At 36.6% G+C, this 26,092-nt stretch overlaps 1 protein-coding gene across 10 annotated transcripts in view; it reads right to left on the reverse strand.

The window, feature by feature from the left end:
• NTN4 (netrin 4) overlaps positions 1-26,092 on the reverse strand; it is a 137,449-nt gene that overhangs the window by 52,301 nt on the left and 59,056 nt on the right. For all 10 annotated transcript variants that reach the window (XR_014145862.1, XR_014145861.1, XM_081822217.1 and 7 more), the window contains exons 4-5: positions 16,148-16,274; positions 14,012-14,200 (exon numbers count right to left, since the gene is read on the reverse strand). Coding sequence is in view for 8 of the 10 variants with exons in the window: in XM_081822217.1 (XP_081678343.1) it covers positions 14,012-14,200; positions 16,148-16,274 (316 nt within the window). In the remaining 2 variants the exon portion in view is untranslated. The remainder of the gene's footprint in view (positions 1-14,011; positions 14,201-16,147; positions 16,275-26,092) is intronic.

The following is a 26,092-nucleotide window of genomic DNA, read 5'->3' on the forward strand; positions in this document are numbered from 1 at the left end:
GAGCTAAGACATGGGGCTGTTCTGGAGTATCTTCTACCAGGAAACGTACTGTTCGTCAAACAATGGTTGAACACATTTTTAAATAACCTTGTTTATCTACATGGCTCTGAAATTAATAATTGTTTCAATCACAATACAGCTTGTTTGGAAATTGCCTGTAAGATCTTTTAGGAAGACAGAAAATAAAACAAAGGCAATATAAGAGAATTCATAAGGGCACCAACTTAAAAGACTAGATGAGTTCAAATTCTGGTTATGAGGCTTAGTCTTTATAAGAGTTTGTGAAATTAACTTCCTCATTTCAATTTTCTTATTTATAGAGTAAGAGTAATAATACCTATTCCACAGGGTACCTGTGTGAGGCCTGATTAAGATACTGTATATAGTTAAGCAATATATCAGGAATTAGTAGCATCAAATGCTCAGAGAGTAACTGTTATTATCTGGCCAACCATATTAAAACACTTTTTTTTATTAAGTAATGTCAATGCCCAACATGGGGGCTCGAACTCATGACCCTGAGATCAAGAGTTGCATACTCTACCAACTGAGCCAGGCTGACACCCCAACATATTAGTTTTTAGAAGTCCACCATTCATTCATTCATTCGTCTACACCTTCACCAAAGAGTTTTTGAACGTCAGTGTTAACATGAACCAGAGGCTGAAGATATAGAGGAATACAGTCATAACTAACTCTTCAGTGAATCAAGAGAGATATGCAAATACATAATTACAGACAGTAAATGTTGTATCAGAGGTAGCCCAGGGTGCATGGGAACACAGAGAAAAGAGCAATAACTGCCTTATTGCAGATATGAGTGTTTTTTTTTTTTTAACAATCTTAACAATTTGGTTTCCAAAATAGGCTGAAATTATTCACTTTGCCCCTCGGAGGAATTTGGTGGCAAACAGCTTTCTTGACTACTTTGTCTTACAGAATTAGGTTACTCTCCTACTACATGTTCTTTTCTTTGGATCAAATAAATTCCATCTGCTCTAACTCTCCTTTTGTGGATGAGAGTATACTGAAAAAAAGTAGGGTATGATCTATGATCCTCTTGTTTATAGGGAGATATCCCACCATGTAGTCTAGGACAAGAGTCACAGCTGTCAACCTACGTGAACATAATAAATATGTAAACAGGAATACAAAATGGCCAGGGACATAATGGGAGAGTTATGGCTTCCTTTATTCTGATGGGGTTGCTAAAGCTTTTGGTGGTGGAGTCAAAGGAAACCATTGTTCCCTTTTCTCCTTATTCCTACCTTCACCCGAACTCTAGGAGTCGTTTGCACACCTTTCATTCAGAGTGATCCATGATGCCAAGCTTACTGTTGAAACAACCAGTTGAGTTCAGCATCTTACCCCTTTTAAAAATCACTGGGACTCCTTAGTATTACCTGATGGCTGTAGCTTTTGCTATTCTGTTAGCAAAAGCGACACTGGGAGCAAAACACCCTGAAAGTATTTGCTCCTGATTTAGCTTTTCTAAAAACAGAACTCAAAGTTCAAGGCCCTCAGCTGGGAAAGAAGCAGCTTGTCAAGGGCTTTCACGGCTGCCCAGTGGCCACTCCCTCAGCAGAGCCTCCCAGCCTCCCAACACTGTCTTACTCTGAAAAGGCCAAGGCCCTACATAATTTCTGATGGGGAATTTTAAATATCAAAGCCATTTCAAGAGCTGCCCCCTGAGGTTCTGAGAATTGGAGTTAAGGGCAATGACTGAGATGCAGCTCTAAACAGAAAAGAGACAGTATGATCTGTTATTACTGTATCAAGCGCAAAGTTAAATGTTAGATAAAATTAAGTCTTCTACCCTTTTTGGTACTGTTTTCTCCCTTCCTTCTACTATCAGTTATTTTTGCTAGTGCGTGAACAACTATGGAAAAATAAAGAAAAATTTGTAAACAAAGGCAATTGGCAAAGGTAATATGGTTTACCCCTTTACTCTCCTAGGGAACATTTTTTAATTCATCCTTTAAATATAATATACATTGTATATTGAATGTATACATTCAAAGGTAGCTAGTGCCACAATATTCAAGATGAATGTTAATTTCAAATAAAATTATGCAAGAATAAATCTAATAAGAAAATAATCTAAATTAAGACTTGCTTTTCACTTACTGAAGTGCAGTGTCTCCTGAGTTACTGTATATCCCACACTGAAGGAGATCCACGTATGCATAAATCTAGTCATTTGTGCCCCTACTAAATGCTTTAAAAAATAAATGTAAGGTATTTAAGTATGTTTCCTATAAACTTTAAGAGTAATGCAAATAAATACCAAAGTCATACCCTTTATTTTTAATGCTTTACTATGTGACCACTCACTGCTCAGACCCTCAATTTGATTTCTGTATCTTTCCTTTCCTGTTTACTAGTTGTAACTGAGCCAGTTACTATTTATTCCTGGGTATATCTAAAAGATCTTAGACAGCCAAATGGCCAATTTTATATTCCTGGGTTGCTACTTTAGTTAAAACTGAAGAAGAATTTGTCTGTACTTTTGAGTGTACAGACAAATTCCGCTACAGGAAAACTTTTAAGTGTAATTTTAGACACTGTATTTCGCTCTGAGGAATTTGGTTATATCAAACACCACTATCTTTTTGTTGAAGAAAGCCTCCTGTATTCCCAATCCACGCAAGGCACCATCTAACCAGGCGCTTAGTCAGGAAACTGGGTCATCCCTAACTCCTTTTTCCTTTGGATAAGGAATCCCTATTGACCCCATCTACCTTCTCCTTTGAATTGATGTGGTTCATTCCTGCTATAATCTATCATGGTACCCTTTTTTTCATAACGTATTGCAGTTTTGTTTTTAAAGATTTTATTTTCAAGTAATCTCTACACCCAATGTGGGGCTCAAACTCACAATCCCGAGATCAAGAGTCACATGCTCCACTGACTGAGCCAGGTGCCCCTGCAGGTTTTAATTACATATTTACGCGAATAGATTTATTTATACTCTGTTTCCATGGCACTAGGGACTCTGTTTTGTTGTATATACAGTGACTAGGATAGGCCTGCCACAAAGTAAGCACTGAGTAAATCTGTGTTGAGTTTTAAAAAATATTTGAATTATAGTCACTTAATATATATTTCTTAATGATTGATGTTCTTCTGGCCTCCAGTGTAAGCTCTTTATGATTTTTCACCTCCCTGCTGTCTCTATAGTACACTGTGAAGGCCTAGAAGGTAGAAACCACATCTTTCATCTCTGTATCCCCAAAACCTAGGACCCATGCTGACCCATTTTAGGGACTCACTCAATCTTTGTTGAAGGAATGTTCCTTTGAATGAGTGACAACCATGAAATATGTTGATGAACCTCCTGAAAGGCTCATATTATTTCTTTTATAGGTTTTTAGTATTTTAGCACCACAGCATTGCAATCCCAAGACACTAGAAACAGAGCAAACAAACAAAAGCACACACAACAGAAAAAAGCATAGAAACAACAACAGAAAATTGAAATGGTTAAACAGAACAGATTATCCTGAGTCTTCCCAGTGTAAGACTGTTCCCTACATTTAATGCTTCACTCAGTCGAGTTTTATTATTTATTATTTGTGATAAAAGTTCTTTATTCTAACTCTGTAGGAGACATTCCCCACCCACAAATGCCTTTCACCGGCAGCGCAATTTTTTTTTCACATTAATCAATCTTTTTTCCTCACTTTCATCCAATTACATTTAATTACGACTCTTTGTTCTAGGGAAGTAAATTATGTTTTGCCACTCCCTATTCCCCTTACACCTTTTGAGTGTGTGAAGAAAGTTGTGTTCTTCCTGAGCAGTTTCCTAGTTGAGAATATTCAACCTCTTTCATATTTATTCATTAGTATCTCTCTTTTCTTGATTGTTTTGTAGGCCTACATGGAACACTCCTCAGTTGTCTCCATATTTCTTATACTAAGATTCCTTAAGATAAATGTAGCTCTTTAGGTTCAAACTTTACATGGCTATTCATCGGTAAGCAGGGTCTTATTCAAAATCCAATACCATAAATTTCTTCAAAAGTCTAAGTTCCTTTAAAAATTATTTTTGGTTCTAATACATATGTCCAATTATTTCTGCATTTTAAAACTCATTTTGTTTTCATCAACCAGGACACAGTGTAGAATCAAAAACACCCCTAACTCCTAAAGATTGGTAAATGAGAGAGCTTATATAAATTGCTTAGCACAGTGTATGGCCCATAGTAGCCATTTAATGAATACTACTTCTCTTCTTTATAGCCCATCTAAATTTTCCAGGCTTTCTGAGAGTTTTGACATATCATAATTATTTGTTTGATTATTTATTGCTTGTTCTCATCAAATGCAGAATGGCATATTATTTATTTATTCAGTGAATTACACTTTCTGTTTTGGAGACATGTTAGAGAACTTCGTGACCTCTCCCACTTCTCTTCCCAAATGTGACTGACTTTTATTATTCATCAGTTCATAAAATTTCTCCTTTTTGGGGAGGTGATTTTAATTTATGTCATGTGACTTTTTTAAAGGATAGTCCTAGTATGATTACTACATTATGATATATGATTTTTTTCTATCCCTTTCACTTCTTAACTCTCTGGTTTTACATCCTGGATTTTTTAAAAGCTGAGATTAAAGTTTCCCAACTATTATTGCCAAGTGACTGGTTCTATTTAAAGTTTGCTTTTCAAAAACAGTTACTTCATATCGATTCTATGCTGAAATCATTGCTTTCAGCATAAAATGAGGATGTCTATGTTGTTTATACAATGTAAAATGGATTCGTGTGACTTTGTTGAAACTATAATTTGAAAGAAAAGCCCACTAACCTGCTATAAGGAAGATACTTTAATGACCCTTGGGAAACAATCCTTTCCTGATATGGACTGGAACATAGGTACATCAGTGAAAAGTGGAAAGTGTCATGGCTTTACCTAAATGTGTCATTGTGGTAAGGTACTCTGGATTTAATTAATTTCAAAATTTTACTTCTGGGACAATTTGAAGGGAAAGAATAACCATGCTAAACGTAGAATGAAATAATTATTAAATAGAGGTACAAACAAGCAGAGAAACACAGAGATTCTTCTTGGGAGCATGATAAGAAGGTGATATTTGAATAGACTGTGAAGGATGGAAAGATAGTCTGCAGCAAGATAGTCACCCACTCTAGGCATTGTGTTTCCATCAGTTGAGCAGTTTTCACCTAAGATAGAAAGAAGAAAAGAAGAAGAAGAAAAAAAACCAAGAAGAAAAAAATAAAAGAGATAGATTTGGATGGATGATAGAACTGTTTACAGAGATAGCTGGCTAGGCAGGGTAACGGTAACCAAGTAACAAAATAGTATCTTGGTAAACACTTGGTTTAGGTTTTGGGGCAAAAGGACCAAGTTTATTTTTATTCACTCTCTGCTGAAAGGCAATTGACTACATTTATTTTGGCCCACCAGGGAGGAAGGAAGGGCATGTCAGATTTTCAAGAAGTTGTTTACTTTGACAGGGAATAAATCCTGCTTTCTTTTCCATTTGCTGATTTTTCTTTAAATATGGAGAGAGACTATGCAATAGTTAAAAATATGTCACAACATAAAAGTCAATAAACTTATTGTAAAGGAACTAACTGGCTGTTTCCTAAAAAAAGAGAGCTAATTTTGTTCTATAAAGTGTTTCTTCAAACATCATTTCAAACCATGTGTTCTATTAAAGCATGAGAAATTTTCTGTAGAGAAGTGTCATGGAATAGCTAGCTAGCTGTCAATATTCCACACCCAATTTCCCATGCATCTAACATTTAAGATATTCTTTGGTGTCAAAACGGGGTTGGGGGGAAAATGGAGCTTCATGAAGAACTACAGTCAATGATAATTTAATCCAACACAATAACATACCTATAGTAGTGCTATGTTCTGAAGTATGTGAATGCAGAAGTAAAAATAAATTGTCAGTGTAATGGTAAGCTAATTTTATTATAAATTCCAGTCTCATTACACAATAATGCACTTTAAAATATGAGGTATTTATGGTAAATCAGTTTATATACTACGAATAAGAGGGAATTCTCTGAACGGAATTGCTAGGTATTTATTTTGAAACTGTTACATGAAAAACAGACATCTTAGAATTCTGCCAGAAATTTTTTTTCTTTTTGAGAAAAGCAGAGGTTCTAAGTTAGACATTCTTAAGTGAAAAAGATAAGTAACGTGAATGCTTATGAGCGTTTATATCTATCATTGAGTCAGGAAAAATGTCTAGCCAGAGTTTTAGTACCTTTAGGATTTTCTGTCAGAGATATGGCTAAGTCAGTGAGTAGATTAAGTTATAGATGATTATTAGTTCAAAATCTTTCATCCAAGGATGGAAGTGAGTAGAGCTCACACTAGAAACAATGGTATATGTAATGGTTCTCAAATGCTGGCCAGGGGACCAAAAGGCTGGATCAGAATCACCAATGATGTTTTTTAGGAAAAAAAATGCAGATTTCTGCCCTCGGTTTCTGTTGGAGATTCTGATTCAGAAGATCTAGGGAAGGGCTCTGAGAATTCATATTTTCAGTAAGTGCTCCAAGTGATTCTGATCCATTGATGGGTTTGGGAACTAATGACTAGATTGGAGCAGTGCTTGAGATCAGAGAAAGAGGCAAGACTTCATTCAAAGGAGAGAAACCATTCCACTTGTGGTGTAGAGTCTGAGTCTATCTGAGTTCACGATTTGAAAAATGAGCTGATAGTTTGAAATTGGGGGGAATACTTAAACCATAGAAATTGGCCAATGCTACAAATCAGGGCATTTCCCCTCCCTAGAAAGCTAGCACGCTACTGTTCAGTGGGGTTATTCTCACATTTTTAATATGTCTGCCAAAGGAAAATCTACTTAGGTGATAGAATACAACTGGTACATAAGTGACATTCAAGATTTCAAGTAAGTTACTCTAAAAGAGACTGCTCTTCTAAAACAGAAAGATAGTATTCCTCAAAGTATCTTAGTACACAGTGATAATTATATTTTCCCTTTTACTTCTTTACCTTAGCAACCAACTGGGTTGAGCCTCCATTCTGCTCTCAGCCCTGGATTCAGCTGGAAAGATTCACATTTTCCCTTGTGTTTACAGACCTTAAATGCACTGTCCTTTACATTTTTTTTTTCTGAGTTGTAGAAATAAATTTAGTTTCAGTGATCTCTACTAGCCTTAAAAAAACAAACATCTCTGGAATCCTCAGAAGTGCTTTCTTGGCTAGGGAAATGTGTAGTTGATTGTTTGGGTCCCACAGTTGGTTCTGCTTAAGGCTGGAATAAAGAGGAAGTGAGAATAGAGTTGATTTAATTACTCACAGGAATAAATCTTTTGGCCAGTAGATTTGGTTTAGAGCTCTTCTTATTCAGGTTTGATGAATTTATGACCATCAATTAAAAATGTATACATAAAGACAATAGCATTTAGCAAAGTGCTTGTCAGGAGAGTGGGAGGGAATAAATAGCCTGGAACATCAATGGTGCCAATAAATCCTTGGCTTATTTGGCAAAGAGCTAACTGTGAACACAGTCCCAAGATTTATGTCACCGATACTTGAATGGAATAATGTGTCCAGGTAAGTATTCTATTAAATGTATTCTATGAGGAAGAATAACATGAGTTCATTTCACCTTCTAGATCAACTCATTAAAGTCAACAAAGGCAATCATTGATTAAGAAGTAGGACAAACACTGTGTTTGTACTTTTAGAGGAAAAAATAAAAACAATCCCCAAAGAAGTATCAAAGGCATCTCTTCAAGGGAAGTCTTCCCTTAATTGCTTTCACCCTACCCTACACTTTCTCTAAGACACTCGCTGTTATCTCTTTCATTGCATTTTGCTCATACAGTGGGAATGATAATAGTACCAACATCAAAGAGCTTTTGTGAAAATTAAATGAGTTAATACATATACAGCCTTTTGAAGAGTAAACAGAGACTAGTAGGCACTCAACAAATGTCAGCTATTATTTATTATATCATCATCATCACCACAGTGTATTGAAATAATCTGTTACTTACATTTCTCCCCATTTAGAATTAAAGATCTTTTAGGGAAGACCTGTTCATCTTTCCGACCTAGTGCTTTACCACGGTGCCCGGCATAGAGGAGATACTTAATTAGTGTTTCCTGAGCTAAACTGGGGCATAATTTATACTTCCAGTAAATTTTGTCTGGGCTGCTGCTTCAAGCTTTCAATGGTTCCAAACTCCTGAGAAGATATTAAGTAGGAAGTAAGGGAGAGATGGTTTCATAAATCATCCCTGGCAATCCAACAGACTAGACTGCCCAGCTTTAATTACCATTATGTTTGTGATTATTCCACTGATAGAAATGTAAGGTTTATTATTTCCTTGATATACAATTGTAGGCTCTAGCACTTAGAAATGAGGAACAAATATACGGAAGGAATCTTCTAGGATATGTCTTCCCAAGTGAAGTTGTCATATAGATTTGTCACTCTACAATAGCAGTATTTTCCAGTGTGTTCTGTAGAACACAGGTCCCACATGATACTCTGTAAGAAAAGTGTTCTTTGGTTAAATTTGAGAGATACCTCAAAGCTTTATAGGAAGTGTAGAATGAACATTAGCATATTAAATGCTCTGAGAAATCCTGAAGGAAGAAATCTTTGATTGATTCACCAGTTCTTAAATTTGAAGGTCATAGAAAAAAATTTTCCTTATCTAATTCCTATTGACATCTCATGAAGTTAGTGTTCCATGAATCAAACTTTGGAAAATGTTACACTATGGAAACATATTTATCCAGATATCCATTTTTTCTCAGTAAATCTCTATGTAATTCATTTTTATAAATTCTAAGTCCCTATGCACACAAATAGAAATGCAAATCTTGGTTAATTTGGATGCTCAGGGAATAGTGAGATGTTCTAGCCAACTTAACTGTAGAGTAAGTGCTAAGATGCATTTAACCTTTGTTGAAAAGCATTCTGGGGATGCTTGGCTGGCTCAGTTGGTAGAGCATGTAACTCTTGTTCTTGGGGTTGTGAGTTTTAGCCCATGTTGGGTGTAGAGATTACTTAAAAATAAAATCTTAAAAAAAAAAAAAGCATTCTGAAGCAATCTTAAACTTTAGTATTATACAGTCACCTGGGAATTTTGTTAAAGTGCATATTTGATTCAGTAGGTCTGGGATGGGATAAGAAGTTCTGCATTTTCTAATCAGCAACTGGATGATGCCAATGGGGCTGGTCTATGGACCACACGCTGAGTAGCAGGTTACTTTTCCGCCTTGGTAAGCACAGTAGAATAAATATAATAAAATTGTTATTTTGAATAACATTGTACATGTTGATATAAACACACACTGAGATAGTTTAAATTTTTTAATATCGTATCATAATATTGACATGTTTTCCTGATACTACCTTCTTCAGAAAAGAAAAGTGGGAACTAATGGGAAGAAAAGTTCTAGTTACAGCAATATTTCTATCAGCATCTAGCATGAAATCTGGTACACTGTAACATTAATGTTATGTACAGGGGCCCCAGGTGGCTCAGTCAGTTAAGCATCTGACTCTTGATTTTGGCTTAGGTCACGGTCTCAGGGTCCTGGGATCAAGCCGCACATTGGGCTCTGCAATCATCAGGGAGTCTGCTTGAGATCCTCTCCTTCTCCCTCTGCCTCTTCCCCCACTTGTGCATGTTCTATCTCTCTCTCTTTCTCTCTCTCATAAATAAAGAAATCTTTATAAAAATAAAATGTTAGGTACACTAACTTATTTATCATAAACTTTATTATCAGAATTAATAATTCTGAAGGTGACACATAGACACATCCATTAAGGAGGTGGTGAATAATATGAAAATATTGCTAAATAAAAATGAAAAAACTCTGCTAAACATATTGTCAATCAAATAATATATTACGGAGAGTGTGAAGATAGGGGAAAAAGGATTAGATGTTCTAATAAATGTTGGGAGTTACCCCTGGCTCAGAAAAGGGAAGAGAAGAACAAAAAGAATAATATTCTGAAAGAAGGTGCCAGTAAAGAAATCCATGCTAGGGAAGTTGATGCAGACAACTTGTCCCACACATATGCTGGAATAGTCATAGAATGAATGGAGATGTGCCTTCCTCAGCTGTCTAATCAGTGGATCAGGGTGCTGTCCAGAGAAGGAAAGAAGGAAACACAGATCTTCCCCACTAATCCATCTATCTCCTACAAATTATGCTAAAAGGACTAAATTGGTATCAGTTATTTTCATAACTTCCTTACTTGGTGCATTAAATACCACGAAGGTATTTGTTTAGGGGTGATTAGCAGTTTGACTCATTAATAGTAGTTCCTGTCTTCAAGTCTTTCAGAATCTCATGACAACTTAAAGTGTTGAGGAACTAATTCAGAAAAACTTGTTATAATTACCTTATAATGTTTCTTTTTTTAAAAAAATATATTAATGTGGTCTTGATGGGAGTTTTCACTGAAATGGCTTTGGTGCTTTTGGTCTTCTAATACTTAGATAATGCCTATAAATATCAACTTGGCAGGGCCCAGGAAAATTATGCTAACTGATATTTATTGGCTGATTATCAACTACTTGTGGGTAGTTCAATCAGCTCCATCTCACTGACTGAGATGTCCAAGATGAGGACATCTCCAGCCAACCACCCATCTTTCCTACTACTCTCATTCCTTTACCTTTTCTTGCCTTTCCCCCTTCTTTCTTGCCTCTATGGTCATTCTGCATTTTTTTCAGTTCTCAGAATATGTCATGTTCTTTCTTCCTTCTGTTCCTTTTTGGCACTGTTTTTTTTTTCTCCAGACGGAATACCCTTACCCATGTTATGTTGATTCCTATTAAACTTCAGGTCTCAGGTCTTACATCAAAACTCAAAACACTCAACTCTTGTTAATTGCTCCTCTTATGAGCTCTCCTCCATACACTCTAACACAATACTGGTCATACTTGTGTGATCTAACATACATGCACACACATATACACACTATTTGCCTACATAAATATATGTATACATACATATATACATTTACACCACATATACCTAAACATTGTGAAAAGACTGTGTCTCTCTTATGTGCTAGTTTTAGCTACAGCTCACATTTTGCTTATGTTTTTATAGAGTAGTTTGGGGACCAGAACTTGTAAGTTCTTTTTTTGTACAAGTCTCTAGAATAGTTATGTAAGTAGTGACCATTAACAAGGAGTCACCTTTTAACTAATCTTCCTTTTCATATTCTTTTTATAAAATTCTGAAGCGGTAAGCTCTCTAGGATATCAACAGCTAGAGTTGTCAACCTTTTTATATTTTGTAAGAATATGAGCCATAGCTTGAACATAGCACAGTAACAAAGAGAAAACAAAACAAAAATTTAAAAAGGTATTTATCTTGGCTCCAAGTCTGCCAATAAACCTTTTCTATTTCTGTTTTTAATGGTTAGAGAACTTTGTTTTGTTCCCTGATGTATCCCAAACACTTGGCACATAACAGGCACTCAATATATATCCATTGGATGACTGAATGAACAAACATGTAAGTTAGGTACATTGTACAACATACTGTTTCAAGTCAATGCTATTTAATTGTATCTTTGAAAATGTATTTTGGGAAAACGTTGCCTGTTGTCCTACAAGATAGTTACCTTATGTATCTAAGTCACTTAATGATAAATTAACTTCCTTTCCTATTTTATCTGCTTGGTAGTTAGTACATTCTCGTTTTTAGACATTTCTACTAGTGGTCTGAAGATATGCAATACACATATCTATCTGTCTATCTATCTATCTATCTTTTTTTTTTTTTTTGAGATCTAATTTTTAAGTAATCTCTACACCTAACGTGGGACTTGAACTCACAACCCCGAGATCAGGAGTCGAATGCTCCACCGACTGAGCCAGCCAGGTGCCCTTTTTTTTTTTAATCTTATTTTATTTTTTTATTATTATTATTTTAGTAGGTTCCATGGCCAACTTGGGGCTTGAGCTCACGACCCTGAGATTAAGAGTTATATGTTTTACTGACTGGGACAATCACACACCCCTCTATTTATTTAAATATATCCTGGAGAAAATGGTATTAGGACTGAATATATTGTGAATCTAAGCAATTTTATAAGCAGACCCTTCATTCAGCCCTTGGGGTTAAGAAGTCTTTAGTTTATTCCCTAAGGTCCTGTGGATTTTAAAGAAGTAATTACCTTTGACATAGGTATTTTTGATCAATAAAGAGTAGAGACTCTGTAATATTATTTCCCACCTTCTATCATATACGACAATAATAGTTGTTTTAATACTAGTTTTCATTTCTTGAGGGCTTACTATAATAGGCAATGTGCTAAACAGTTCACATACTTTATCTTTTTTTTAAAAAAAAATTTTATTTATTTGAGAGAGAAAGAGATAGCAAGAGAGTACACAGCGGGGGTGGGTTGGGGTGGTGGGGTAGAGGCAGAGGGAGAAGCAGACTCCTCACTGAGCAGGGAGCCTGATGACTCCAGGGGAGAGGGGCTTTATCCCAGGACCCTGGAATCATGATCTGAGCCGAAGGCAGATGCTTAACTGACTGAGCCACCCAGGTGCCCCTCACATACTTTATCTTATATAGTTCTCATTACAGCTCTACAGGGAGAAAAAATATCAAAGTCAGGACAGCTTTAATAGCTGGCATAGGGTCACACAGCCATAAGGAGCAGGGAAAGCTTCTATTCTAGATCTTTTCAAAACCTATTAAAATGAAAGTTTGAGTACAGACAAGGAGCAAGAGTAAAACAGAATTCTCAGAGAAATATTAGGATGTAGATAGAAATTTTGAGCTCAATGTTGAAAGTGAGCTGGGCCACCTCTGTCTTCTACAATTTGAGAGAAAGCTTGTAACAAGCAAGCCCACTCAAATTTCATGTAGATATCACCTGTCTGATGTTAAAAATATGTATTTTTCAAGAGCAACAGGATTTTTTCCTTTAAATTAAAAAAACAACAAGATTTTAAATGATTATTTCCCATTGTATTGCTCCCTTCCTGTCACTGTTTTTGAGCTAGAACATGGAGTCCTTGGTGGGGAAAGGAAGTGCATGTTCATCAGTCTCCATTAACAATCTTGAGTGTTTTTTGTCATCTAATAATTTCTGAGTTGATAGATGTATAACTACTCATGTAGTTAGATGAGCTATTCATCCACACTGAACATCTACTGAAGCTCTGACTGTACCCTTCATGGTCACGTTTTAGATAATGTCTCATTAATTGAGCAGATCTGTTAAAATTCTACTCTTTTTTCATATAAACCTCTTGGAACTATACTAACAAAAAAGCAAAATCCATTCTATAAGAATTTAGTATTTTGGGGGATGAGTAGGAGATTATTGTTATGTTCTAAATTAGCTTATGATACAGGGGTACATAAGGGCAGTGTCAGCCGAAGTGTATTCATAATGACACCAAAACCCGTGGTTTTTCAGGTGTTCAAATTCACTGCAGAGATGAAAGCTGGAGTCACCCAAATACAGATAACCACTCCTTATTTCATCGGTTTGAGTCTGCTTATTGCCTACGTCCTACTCATATATTTAGTCTTAAGATAATTTCACATACTTTTTTTTTAAAGTAATCTCTACACCAAACGTGGGTCTTGAACTCATGACCCCAAGATCAAGAGTCACATGCTCTACGAACCACGGCAGCCAGCTGCCCCTTAAGATAATTTTAAACATATCTCCCTCTCCATCATCGTTTTTTTCTCTTTTATTTGTCATCTTGTTTTCCCAAATGTGGTGCTACAGGAAACAATTTTACTTCGTGCAGAGTGATAAAAGAGATCACTCTTATGAATATTGTACTCTTTTCACCTAACAAGTTAAAAATTCATGCCTCTTATCAATGAAGAAATGAACTAGTATGTGTGTGAGTGTACTGTCTGAGAATTTCATGACCTCTCTCCCATGGACCAGCGTATGAAGGATGGCAAGATTCATCTCTTTTGTACAAGTCAAGCTTTTTTTTTTTTTTTTTTCCCAGTAATCACTAGTTCACTTACTTTTGCAAGCATCTGGAGCAGAGAAGGGTCTCCGGAGGTCCCGGTAGAAGCCTGGCTTACATCGCTGGCAATGCTGACCTTCTGTGTTGTGCTGACAGTCATTGCAGACGCCACCACTACGATTACCTGATGCCTCCCACACATTAATGTCAAAGTGACAGGCATCCGAATGCCCATTGCACTTGCAGGCTGAGGGGGAAAAAGGCATGGGAAGGAAAACAAATCATTTAAAACAACAAGTTCTCTAATATTCAGGCACTTAAAAATAGGGTAAGCTGATTGCTAATTTTTTTTATTCAAGTATAATTAACATACAGTGTTAGTTTTTAATTTGATTTTTAGCCTTTTAAATAGTGCACATTTTCACAGTACAAGAATCAAAACAGCATATAAAAAGGCGGAGGCTTTTATTTAATTTAAAAAATTTTAAAAATTCACATTTAAAAAAATTAAGTTTTAAGATATGCCTGAAGGTTAGCAAAGCGTAGATCTGTCTTCTTAGGCAGAGATATGACTGTTTCCTTAGCAACTGGGGTTGACACTTATTTTGGAAAGACTATTTGAGTGGCTACCCACTTTTTTTCCCTTTTTGACAGTAATACTTCACCATTTCCATTCCTGCTGCGTCCCAAGGACCAGTATGTCATCACTGTGGGTCCCCTGACTGTGCTTAGAAAACTCTACATCGTCAGACGTTATTTGAAAATGAAAATTCATATTGCAGATACAGGCCTGAATTCATGCTCTCTAATGAGCCTCGAAGGAACCTTGTAGTGGACAGGGGTTAGTAGCTTGGCAGGTAGATTGATTTGTCTTTCATGAAGCACTATTCCTCAGCTATTGATGTACTGGTGAGTACAAGACAGTCTCCTATAGAAGCCTAGGTTTTTTGTGTTTTGTTTTTTGTTTTTTTGTAGAAGAGGTTTGCATTGTTTCTTTTGTAACAATTTCTCAAAGGCATTTATAAGATTATCAATAGCACCAAGTGACAAGTCCCCGTGTTCTATATGTATTTAGATACACAAGTTGGTGTCTGTGGAAAGAGCAGAATGGCACTCTAGGAATTTAGGAGAAATTCTTTAGATTCTCTTGATGAGTGATTTAGAATAAGAATCCAGACTTTTTCCTGGAGGTCAACTGTGTTTGTGCTATTGTTTTTTCATTGTTTCCTTGACATGTTATGATATTCTGACGAGACTCATAATCTTTAAAAAGCATAATATAAAACAATTTAAAATTTATGCTTAGAGGAAATCCTTTACATTTCCTAGAAACTAAAATAAATCAATTAGGATTCCAAATTATGTATGGGAGGAGACTTCCCACAATGTTACTGACAGTACTTGCCTTTAAATCCTTGTAAAACTGAAGTTTGTGAGTATAAACATTGTTATGGACATGTGTATTTCTCTGAACATTTTGAATTGTGAAGAAAAAAATGGTCTGTATTCCCGTATTTTTTACCCTCTTATCTAATCTCCAACCACAAACCCGAAGTTAGCCCTAGTAATGCAGTCTCATTCTTGACTAACTGGCTTAATTTCAAATCTAATTTGTCATTTCAGGTACCGTAAGTGAAAAGAAGGGCACTATGGTATTACGGAAAAAACATTTAATTTGGAGACTGAAGAGCTGGGATCAAGTCCTGACTATTATTTACTAACTTTGGCAAGTTACTTAATCTTACTGAGCCTCAATTTCCTGATCTCTAAAGTGGGATTAACACCACCTGCTTGCTTTCAGGGTTGTTTTGAGAACTGAATTTCTCTCATTCAATCAATCATGCTATAATTCGATATCTCAGCTTCGAGGGTAATTGTATGCCATAATCCTCAGTTGCTCTTGTGTCTAGCCATATTTTTATTATGTCAACTTCTCAAGAACAGTGCTTAGATCCTGGTCCTGCAAAGTGTCCAAGAAAATGGGCAACACATTGTTGGCAAAATAGTCATATTGGCAACTTTGCAAGCAGTGACTGCTTCCAATGGTTGAGGTCATAGTGAGCAGTGATATGGGCTATTTGTGTAGGTTACAGTGCCTGTCACCCCACCACTTTATATTGTGTTTCTAGAGACAACTCGGAGTCCACCGATAGTTTACAAAGAAGGCTTTCAGTCTTGTGGGCTTGGTACTCACTTCTGCACTCTTTAGGAGATCCTGTTTTGCCATCAGCTGCCTCCCAGGGGCGGTCGTTGTATAATGGTGCACAGTGTTGGCAGTGGGTACCTGCTGTGTTGTGCTTACACATACACTTTCCATGGACCTACAAACAAAAATAAGTAAGAGCTGTGAGGCACAAACAATGCTGGGAAGTAATATTCTTCCCACAATCTTATCTCATTGGTTGGCTGTAGCCATATGACATTCATTCACTTTCCTAAAGAAATCATCAAGATGTGAGATCCTTTATTTAGTTTGTCCTGTGATTAATTCAGAGGTTTACATAAAAGGGGCACCTAGATAGCTCAGTCAGTTAAGCGTCTGACTCTTAACCTCAACTTGGGTCTTGATCTCAGGATTGTGAGTTCAAACCCTGCATTGGGCTCCACGCCCAGCATGGAGCCTACTTAAAAAAAAAGAAGTTTACATAATATATTTTTCTTGGCTGTCAGTTATGTGACCCTAATGAGTAATTCTGAGGTACTGGCTAGATATTTACTTAAATTTTTAATACCTTAATACTACATTTTCACTGTAGAAAATTTGGAAATCTGTAAATATGATTATTTCATATCATAATCAACATTTGAAGTTTATATTTCCAGTACTTTAAAAATACAATTATACACATACATACATTATATATATATATATATTTTAAATATTTTATTTATTTATTTGACACAGAGAGAGCAAGAGAGCACAAGCAGGGGGAGTGACAGAGGGAGAGGGAGAAGCAGACCCTCTGCTGAGCAGGGAGTCTCACATGGGGCTTGAACCCAGGACCCTGGGATCATGACCTGGGCCAAAGGCAGACACTTAACTGACTGAGCCACCCAGGTGCTCTGATATACAATTATATTTAAAACTTCTTTTTTCATGTAACAATATGTTGATATCATCTTTCCATTTCATTAAATATTCTTGTATAGCACACGTTTTAATGGCTCCCTTGTATGTTGTACAATTTATTTGGCCAATCACCTATTTTTGGTTATTTAGGTTTTTAAATATTTTTACATATTATACTTTAGTTCTATAACAAATATCCTTGTAGCTATTTGTGTACATCTTTATTTATTTAGAATGTGTTTTCCAGAAGTAAAACTGAACAATCAAAAATACATATATTTTTAAGGCTTTGAATATATTTTGTCATAATGACCATAATGATTTTCTTTTAATTCCACAGTTCAGAGTAGTCGAGTTTATTAAAATAGTGTTTCTCACAGGGAGGAATACTTCAGTAGAATTCTCTAGGATCTGAGAGTTTTATGAGCATTTTAATATTTTTTTTTTAGAATCTTAGCAGCAGTTTCTAAAAATTAAGATCTTGACCATCTTGAATATTCCCTAATAACTAAGGATTGCCATGAATTCCAGTACCAACATGCACTTATTGATACATGATGTCGTGACTGTACAAATGAAAGCTTTGTAAAGTAGCTCAGAATGCGGTTTCCAAATTTGGATCTATGAGATGTTTTTTTGTTTTTTGTTTTTTCTTTGAGAAACAGCATAACAGGTAAATTGGCATGAAAGTAATAGATTATATCAACTAGTCAACAGATATTTAATGTATATCTACCAGGATAGGTAGTATGTTGGGCAATGTTTGGTACACAAAGCATTACAAAACATAATTTCTGTGTTTAAGAATAGTATAATGTAGCTGGATAAAAAAGATTTACATAGAAAAAATTTACAGATAAACAAGACAATAAATACTGAAGAAAAGAAAAGGATGTTGGAATTTAAAAGATGCAGGAATCATCAGAGATTGGCAGTTGTGGAGGGCTTTAGGAAGGGGGTTGGGTTTTAAGCTAGTCCTTAAAAACGGGCGGTATATCTGACAGGCAGAAAGGAAGAGACTTCCCAGGAAGAGGAAACAAAATGAACCAAGGTATGGTGCTAGGAGGCTAGGGAGAATCTGTGAACAAAGTTTATTTCAATACAGCCAGAATATTTTGACTGCAATGATAAAGGAACTACTAGAAATGACATGTACTTGGAGTGACCAGAATCAGAAGGAATCAATCCCTAGAGTTCAACAAATCTGGAAATAGCTACACCAGTACATTGATGTACTACTCCTTGACCTCATTTAACACCAGAGTAAGTTGTGTTTTCATGCCCAGAAGCCCCTTTCTCTTTCAATTCTCTTAGCACATGTCTTTGGTTCCACTGGTGGAGGCACTTTGGATCATGCATTACCCAAGTCTGATATGACTACTATAGACCTTATGCTCACAAAATATTCAAGTGCAGGAATTATATAGGGCCCGGAGGACTGCAGGCTACTTGTGAATGATCCACATGAGGCCTAAGTGTTGTAATCTGCAAAGTTTCATAAATAATGATTTTGGTGGCCATCTTGCTAAATTTCATTTCTGCATATTGTAATGTAAGGTTTTTGTACTAAATGAAAATTAATTATAGCTGTCCCTTTAGTTCTTAGGGATTGATTAAAGTATAACTTTTTTTAAAGATAAGATTGGCTCCTTAGAGTACAATGATGTTGCAGAAATTTTTGTTAATTTTCCTTATAGGAACTGAGCTGGTGTTACAGATTCAACTTACTGACTTTGGTCTTGGAATACCCAAGTGTGCATTGAGTTACACTTGAATACACTTGAATACCCAAGTGTTGAGTGTTTTCTTAGGTTTCTCTTTGTGACTATCTCTCCTAGGAGCTGTTTATATGTAAAGTCCCACAGAGTTGTAAGATACATCTCCCTTCACACATGCAGGTGAGTTCTAAAGACAAATGTGCACTTGAATTTGGATATCTGCAGGAATTTAATTTTTACTGCTCTATAAGAGTGTGGTCTTTTGGGGTGCCTGTGTGGCTCAGTCAGTTGAGCATCTACCTTTGGCTCAGGTCATGATCCCAGTGTCCTGGGATCAAGCCCCGTGTCGGGCTCCCTGCTCAGAGGGGTGCCTGCTTCTCCCTCTCCTCCCAGCTTGTGCTCTCTCTTGCTATCTCTGACTCTCTCTCAAATAAATAAATAGAATCTTAAAAAAAAAAGAGTGTGGTCTTTTTATCCCAGCTCTTGGAAATCTGATTTTTCATATATTCTGGTAGAAATGCTCCAGTCTTACTGCTTTTATTAAATCTTTTAAACTCAACATTCCTTATCATGATGAAAAAATAGAAACTCTTTTTCAAATAACTTTGGCATGGGAAGATTCTCTAAAGGCTTTCAGTAAAAGCTGGATGCTGATTTCTAGCAAAATAGAGTCTTTGGAAAAAATGAGTAAGAAAAATCTCCCAAAGTTGAAGAGTTTAGTAAAGTGAAGACACCGTTCTACCTGTGTGACACATTTCCACTGGCAGAAGTTGGTAGCATAATGAAAATTAGTGGGAAGAGTAGTTTTGTAATTGTCTAAATTCTATAACCTGTAAAAAAAAAAAAAAAAACCCACGTACAGAACTCCTAGGATACAAATATTTGATGGCATTAGAGTCAGAATTCCTAGAATAAGCCACCCCTAATTCACCACTGCTGTTATGTGGAGTACTATCTGAGGGAGGCATTTTAGAAAATGCTAAGTCTAAAGTAAATATGGTAAAGACCAAGGTTCATAAATGCTATTTGTATAAAACTTCTTAGTCCTCAAGGCTGTGTCTTAAAGAACACATAGGATTTTCCTTAGGGACAAAGACAAAAGAAGATAAGAAACCCAAAGGAATATTCTGGGAAAAATCCATAAATAAAGAGGGCATGTGTTGGGGAGGTGAGCTCTAAATAGATCATGGAACACATTAAATATCAGCTTAGGATGCTGGAATTTACCCTGTAGGTACTGAAGATCCACTGAAGATCTTTGAATAAGGAAATGATTAAAAGGTATATTAAATACACTTTCTTACCTTCTTTCTAAAAAAACCTTCTTTCTACCTCATTCCTATCTTGTCTCTTGTGTTCTTTCTTCTACTTCCTCTTTTACTATTTCTTTACTATATATATATGTATATATAGTAAAGATGTATATATATATATATATACACACACCAGTTTATGGGTTTGTTTTTTTACCTCAGTTTATGGTTTCCAACAGCCCATGGCACTCACATGTATTTTCTGATAATGCTCAAAAATTTAAAATGCTGTTAATTCTTATTTTATTGCCTTTTAGCATCCTTTCTCCTTTTAAACAACCATTTATTGAGTACTGTATAAAGATAGATGTTGTGAAGTATTGTTCATTTTCTTTAGAGGAACTAAACTATCATTATAGGTCAATTTATCAGGTTTGGTCTTGGAATGCCCAAGGCCTATAAGTAATTTCACCCAGCTCCTAGGTTAACCCTGGCCCACAAATTCCAGGCCTCAGGAGGCCACAGACATCTAGGGAAACCTCATCAAACATTCACATGTATCACAAGAAAATGGGGACAGGTCAGTTCCCTCTGGAGTAAAGATTTCAGAGCATTCCCTTGCTCCCACATGCTGAGAATTGGGATGAACCTCCCAGGGTCTGAAAAATGCCAGCCCAGCAAATTTTTCTGCACACAGAAAAATTCAAGGAGCTGTCATTTTGAGAATTACCAAAAATAGCTGTAAATCATTATCTAGACCATCTGAAACAAGAAGTCCTTCCTCAGCGATACAACTGTTACTGTTCAAGCTTGAAAGATCACCCACTATTTGATGCTTGTGAAAAATGTGCAAGTAAAACTAGGTCTTTATTGAAAAAAAAAACAAAAAACAAAAAAAGGAAACTTTAGTAACAAGTTAAACATAGCTCTAGTTTGGTACACAAACATGAATTAGATAAAGGGCAGGAAAATGGGATTATGTACCTAAGGTGTAGCTGAAGAAGAGTGGTGTCTGAAAGGAGAAATTGACTTTAACAACAAGTTTATAACTCCTAATTATCTACGAGGTACACCTTGGCATTCTGGTTATTCTATGCATTTCATAACCCCCTTTCTTATACTAAGTACTTTATTCTGTTAATGTCAAAAATTTTCCTACTTGTATCTAATATTATTTATTTGTTGTTAATATTACCCTATTTGCAAGTCATTTTTAGCATACTTATAGGGAAGGACTCATGCATACTTTGAACCGCTAATTTAAGCAATTATTGGAACAGCATGCTCATTAGAACAGCATGCTCATTAGTAGCTATGCACTTTAGTGACAAATATATATTAGAGCCAAATAGATAAGGAGAGAAAATGCAATTTCTTCATATTTGAGGCTACAAACATGGGAATCTAGGGTGGGGGCAAAATGAGGAAATTATTATCTTTCACATCCATCACTGGAAGATTGATAGGTCTTGCCTCGAAAAGCTGCTTCTTCATTGTTGTTCCTTTTTGGGCAGAAGACCTTCTAGTAGTTTGCAACCATGGAGTTGAGTAAATTGGTCATGGCAAGAGGTTGTGAGAATTGCGGGCGCCTGGGTGGCTCAGTTGTTAAGCGTCTGCCTTTGGCTCAGGTCATGATCCCAGGGTCCTGGGATTGAGCTCTGCATCGAGCCCTGCATCAGGCTCCCTGCTTCTCCCTCTCCCACTCCCCCTGCTTGTGTTCATGCTCTCACTATCTCTCTCTCTCTGTCAAAAAAAAAAAAAAGCTTGCGAGAATTGGATCATTGGTAGTGTGAGGTGTATGCATTGGACAATCACTTATCAAGATGTTGTAGAATACGTAAACATCAGGTGGGAGATTGGCTTAGACAACTTTTAGGGTCCTACCAGTCTTAGGGTTCTATGATTTTAAGGCCTGCTTCTCTGTGTTGGGAATACTGATTGGTTGTAGGCAACTATCCATAATCTTTTCTGAACTACCAAAGAAGACTTATGTGGCCGGGTCTTGCTGCCATCTCACAAAAGCAGAACATTCCCAGATCATCTGAAAACCAAACAAGGGAGAGCTAGGAGAGTATCTTCTTTGCTGCAGGCACTTCTTGTGTCACAAATGAAGAAGTAAATGTTAATAGATAGTCTCTGAAGACAGACTTTCATTTGTTGATACTGACTATACCTAAATGAACATAAATTCTATTCTTTTTATTTTTCTCCTACTGTTTTCCTCCCCTGCTGCATTTCCCCCACTGCTTGTGACTAAAGAAATTATAGACTAAATATCATTCTAACTCCTGCCTTCCAAATAAAGGTATACTTCATCATCCAGTGATGCTTGCTACAGACATTCACCATAATGGAAATTACCGGAGCAAAAAATCAATCTGGTTAATGCTTTGGAGCATTAATTGAATTCTTTTAGAAATGCCTGATAAAATTTGCTTCCCAACTGCTTTCCAAGAAAGAAAGGAACAGCTGTTGTTCGTGTCCTACTAAAAATTAGAATGAAAATTAGTGGGGGGAAAAAGACTTTACAGCTAAGTATTCAGAAATTCTTGAATTTCATAAAGTAGGTGATTTTCTTGTGCTTTGGTGCCATCGTTTACATATACATGATTTTATTTTCATCTTTCCCATTCAACTTTGAATTCCAATGGCAAATGAGTCTTCTTTTCATGCTGTCATTGGAACTTTAAAAAATGTTTGTGAAAAGAGAATGCAAACAGTGCCTATTCTATGAACCAAAGGAAAATGCCCACTTACAGGCAGCTGCAGCAATTCACGGAACTCCATTTAGCTATGACAAATGATTTAGAAGTGGAACAATGCTACACAGCAATTTAAGACAAAATGTGAAGGCAAAAACTGATTAATTTCTAAAGAGATAGTATGTCCCTTTTAGAAGAAAAGGATTAACTTCTAAAAGAATGAACTTCTTATGCATGCAAAGAGATAAATTCTAATAACGGGCTAGCCTGTTAGAGCCTGCTCCTCGTATGTGGGACAAAAACGCAGACAACAATGCTACGGCACCAACCTTTGAATAGAAGGCATTGTGAGGAAAACATGTCTTTTCATTAACAAATAAAATATTCCTTTTCCCCATTAAAGGTTTGCATGTTTTAATTTAACAGAAGATGTGGGAGTTCTATGGTGAATATGAAGCATAATAATTGAGTTTGGTGGAAAAGGGGGCTTGAAACATACTGTCAGAATGGGGCAAAAAAGGTTGAAGGCTGAGTATTCCAAACCCTTGCCCAATAATATATATAGCAAGAATGCAACCAACTGAAAAGTTTTACAATCCATTCATCGGTCTGAACTTGGACACTAGAGAAAACAGCTCTTGGAAGAAAGTACAGGCAATAAAATAAAGATAGGTATAAAGCAGAAACAATTATGATTAAAGAATGACAATTGGCCAGTGCTTTGAGACTTCTCTCGTCTCAGTTAGCCAGTTGCCTGAAATTCTTCCCGTAGAAACTCATTCCTTTAGCTTTAAATGGGGTTGTAGGTCCAGGAGCTCCCTACAAAAATGCTCTTATGCTCAAAAGGGGCAATTATTGTTGCCCCTTAATTATTATCAACAAACATATCAGCTGGGATTATAACCATCTGTTCTCAATCCTAGAACTGGACTCAGAGTTGCCTAGAGGAGGAAGTGGCTTCCTGACTAGGAGGAAGGGAATGTCTTAGGGGAAAAGGGAAGGAGCCAAAGACAAACTATGCCTACGTTCGCTATCTTGCCAAGAACCTTGCTTTGGCTGATAGAGCTGGAAAAAAGCATGAGGGTAACCAGTGCAAATTTCATAGGAAAACTGCATTTGATACACCGTATGGTAATCATGGGCTTATCTGCCTCTCTCCACTAGACTGTAAGCCCCCCCTTTTTTTTTAAGATTTTATTTATTTATTTGACAGAGAGAGACATAGTGAGAGCAGGAACAGAAGCAGGGGGAGTAGGAGAGGGAGAAGCAGGCTGCCCGCGGAGCAGGGAGCCTGATGTGGGACTCGATCCCAGGACCCTGGGATCATGACCTGAGCCGAAGGCAGACGCTTCAAGACTGAGCCACCCAGGCACCCAGACTGTAAGCCCTTTGAGGGAAGAAACTGTGGGTTAAATTTCTTTGAATCTCCAGTAACTGACATATAATAGGTTTTCAATAAATGTGTTAATTTTTTTTTCATTCGGTAAATATATTTTATTTTATTTTTTTAAAGATTTTATTTATTTGACAGAGAGAGGCACAGCGAGAGAGGGAATGCAAGCAGGGGGAGTGGGAGAGGGAGAAGGCTTCACGCGGAGCAGGAAGCCTGATGCGGGGCTCGATCCCAGGACCCTGGGATCATGACCTGAGCCGAAGGCAGATGCTTAACGACTGAACCACCCAGGCGCCCGGTAAATATATTTTAATGGAGCATTGATAACATTAGTTATTGGATTTAGTTCCATTTTATAAACTTGCCAAGAAGGCAGGGTACCAATTATGCATTTGAAGTGGGAATAGGATACTTTCAATTGTTTGTCACGAAGCAGGATTTTGGGTAGAATAGGATTGAAAGACATTCAGGTTTGTCCAGAGTGCCTCCTATAAGGTGTATCCTAGCTCACATCGGGGCAAGGCATGTTGGTAAATATGTTCTTATCTGTAGTAGTCATCTCTAGTTGTTCTGGAAGATCTGTAAGGTTAAGGAACATGGGTCAGTCATGGAGAGGAATGAGAATAATAATAACAATAACGATGATGATAAATAACAACAATAGTAGTAGTAGATAATATTGAGTAGCACTATGTACTGGGCACTATTCTGGTTTACTGTATAAGTATTAACTCCTTGGATTTACACAAGGATCCTATAAGGTAGGTACAATGATCATTGCCATTTCACAAAGGAGGAAACTGAAGTTCAAAGAGTTTAGATAATTTACCTAAGGTCACAAAAGCCAGTAACTGCTAGAGCAGCATCATCTTAATCCCTAACCTACGCTACGATAAAACCCTAGGGAGTAGTATGCCAAGTCCCTTTATGGTGTTACCTCAATAAAACAGATGTGTTCCAAAACAATTTGTCCTTGAAGAGTTCTTCAGGACAGAGGCTGGTTTGGACTCAAAGTGAGTCATTTCATGGGGGTTCTGGTCTTGAGTAGATTATTAGTCCTATTCCTCTGGGAGAAGCCTAGCAGTTTTGGAGATAGGAGAATACTGGAAGATTGGCCCCCATCTCCCACACCTGGCATAAATAAGTTGAGGGCATATAGAGGATCTCATTGGTTCAGTGCAAAACCTGAGTACTGAAAATTCTAATGCCTCCTAGGGAACATTTCTGGGCCAATGGAAGTTTTACTTCTCAGAAACTCCAGTGGATAAATTTACAAATGAAGATGATAACAGGAATGTAAATGAACTCTAATTAAAGATTTGCCCTTTGTGGACAGCACCTCTTTTATGTTATTTACTCTCCCTATTAGATGTGATCTGGTAGGGATGGCAATATCATATAGTGTGGTGATTTTTATAGTCAGTATTATTTTAGGTTATTAATAGCAGTAATAGTCAGTAGTAATTTAGGTTATGGAGAATGGTTAAGTGAGAACACTGTACATAACCTAATGATTCAGATATATTTTTAGATTCGGGTTGCTGGGTTATTTCCATTTTTTTATGTACAAAATTTTGTATGCCCCCAAACTGTGATTTGTGTATCTAAATGGCAATTTATTTGTGCCATTGTGCATGCTCTTTACCATAAAAAATCAGGAGTTGATAATGTATGGGGATTAACATAAGAATAAAAAAAAAATCAGGAGTTGAGTTGAAGTAGTATTCAGAAACATGCATACACAAACACACAAGATTTTCAAATGCTACCAAATTTGTGTACTCCAAATTGTGTACATTTATTCCAAGATTGTTTAAAGATGTGGTTCAGCAGATCTTTTTTTTCTTTTTTTTTTTAAAGATTTTATTTATTTATTCATAAGAGACAGAGAGAGAGAGAGAGAGAGGCAGAGGGAGAAGCAGGCTCCCCGCTGAGCAGGGAGCCCGATGTGGGACTCGATCCCAGGACCCTGGGATCATGACCTGAGCCGAAGGCAGACGCTT

Source organism: Leptonychotes weddellii, chromosome 5, assembly GCF_054177405.1.
Source record: "Leptonychotes weddellii isolate Sample4059 chromosome 5, ASM5417740v2, whole genome shotgun sequence".
Classification (NCBI taxonomy): Eukaryota; Metazoa; Chordata; class Mammalia; order Carnivora; family Phocidae; genus Leptonychotes; species Leptonychotes weddellii.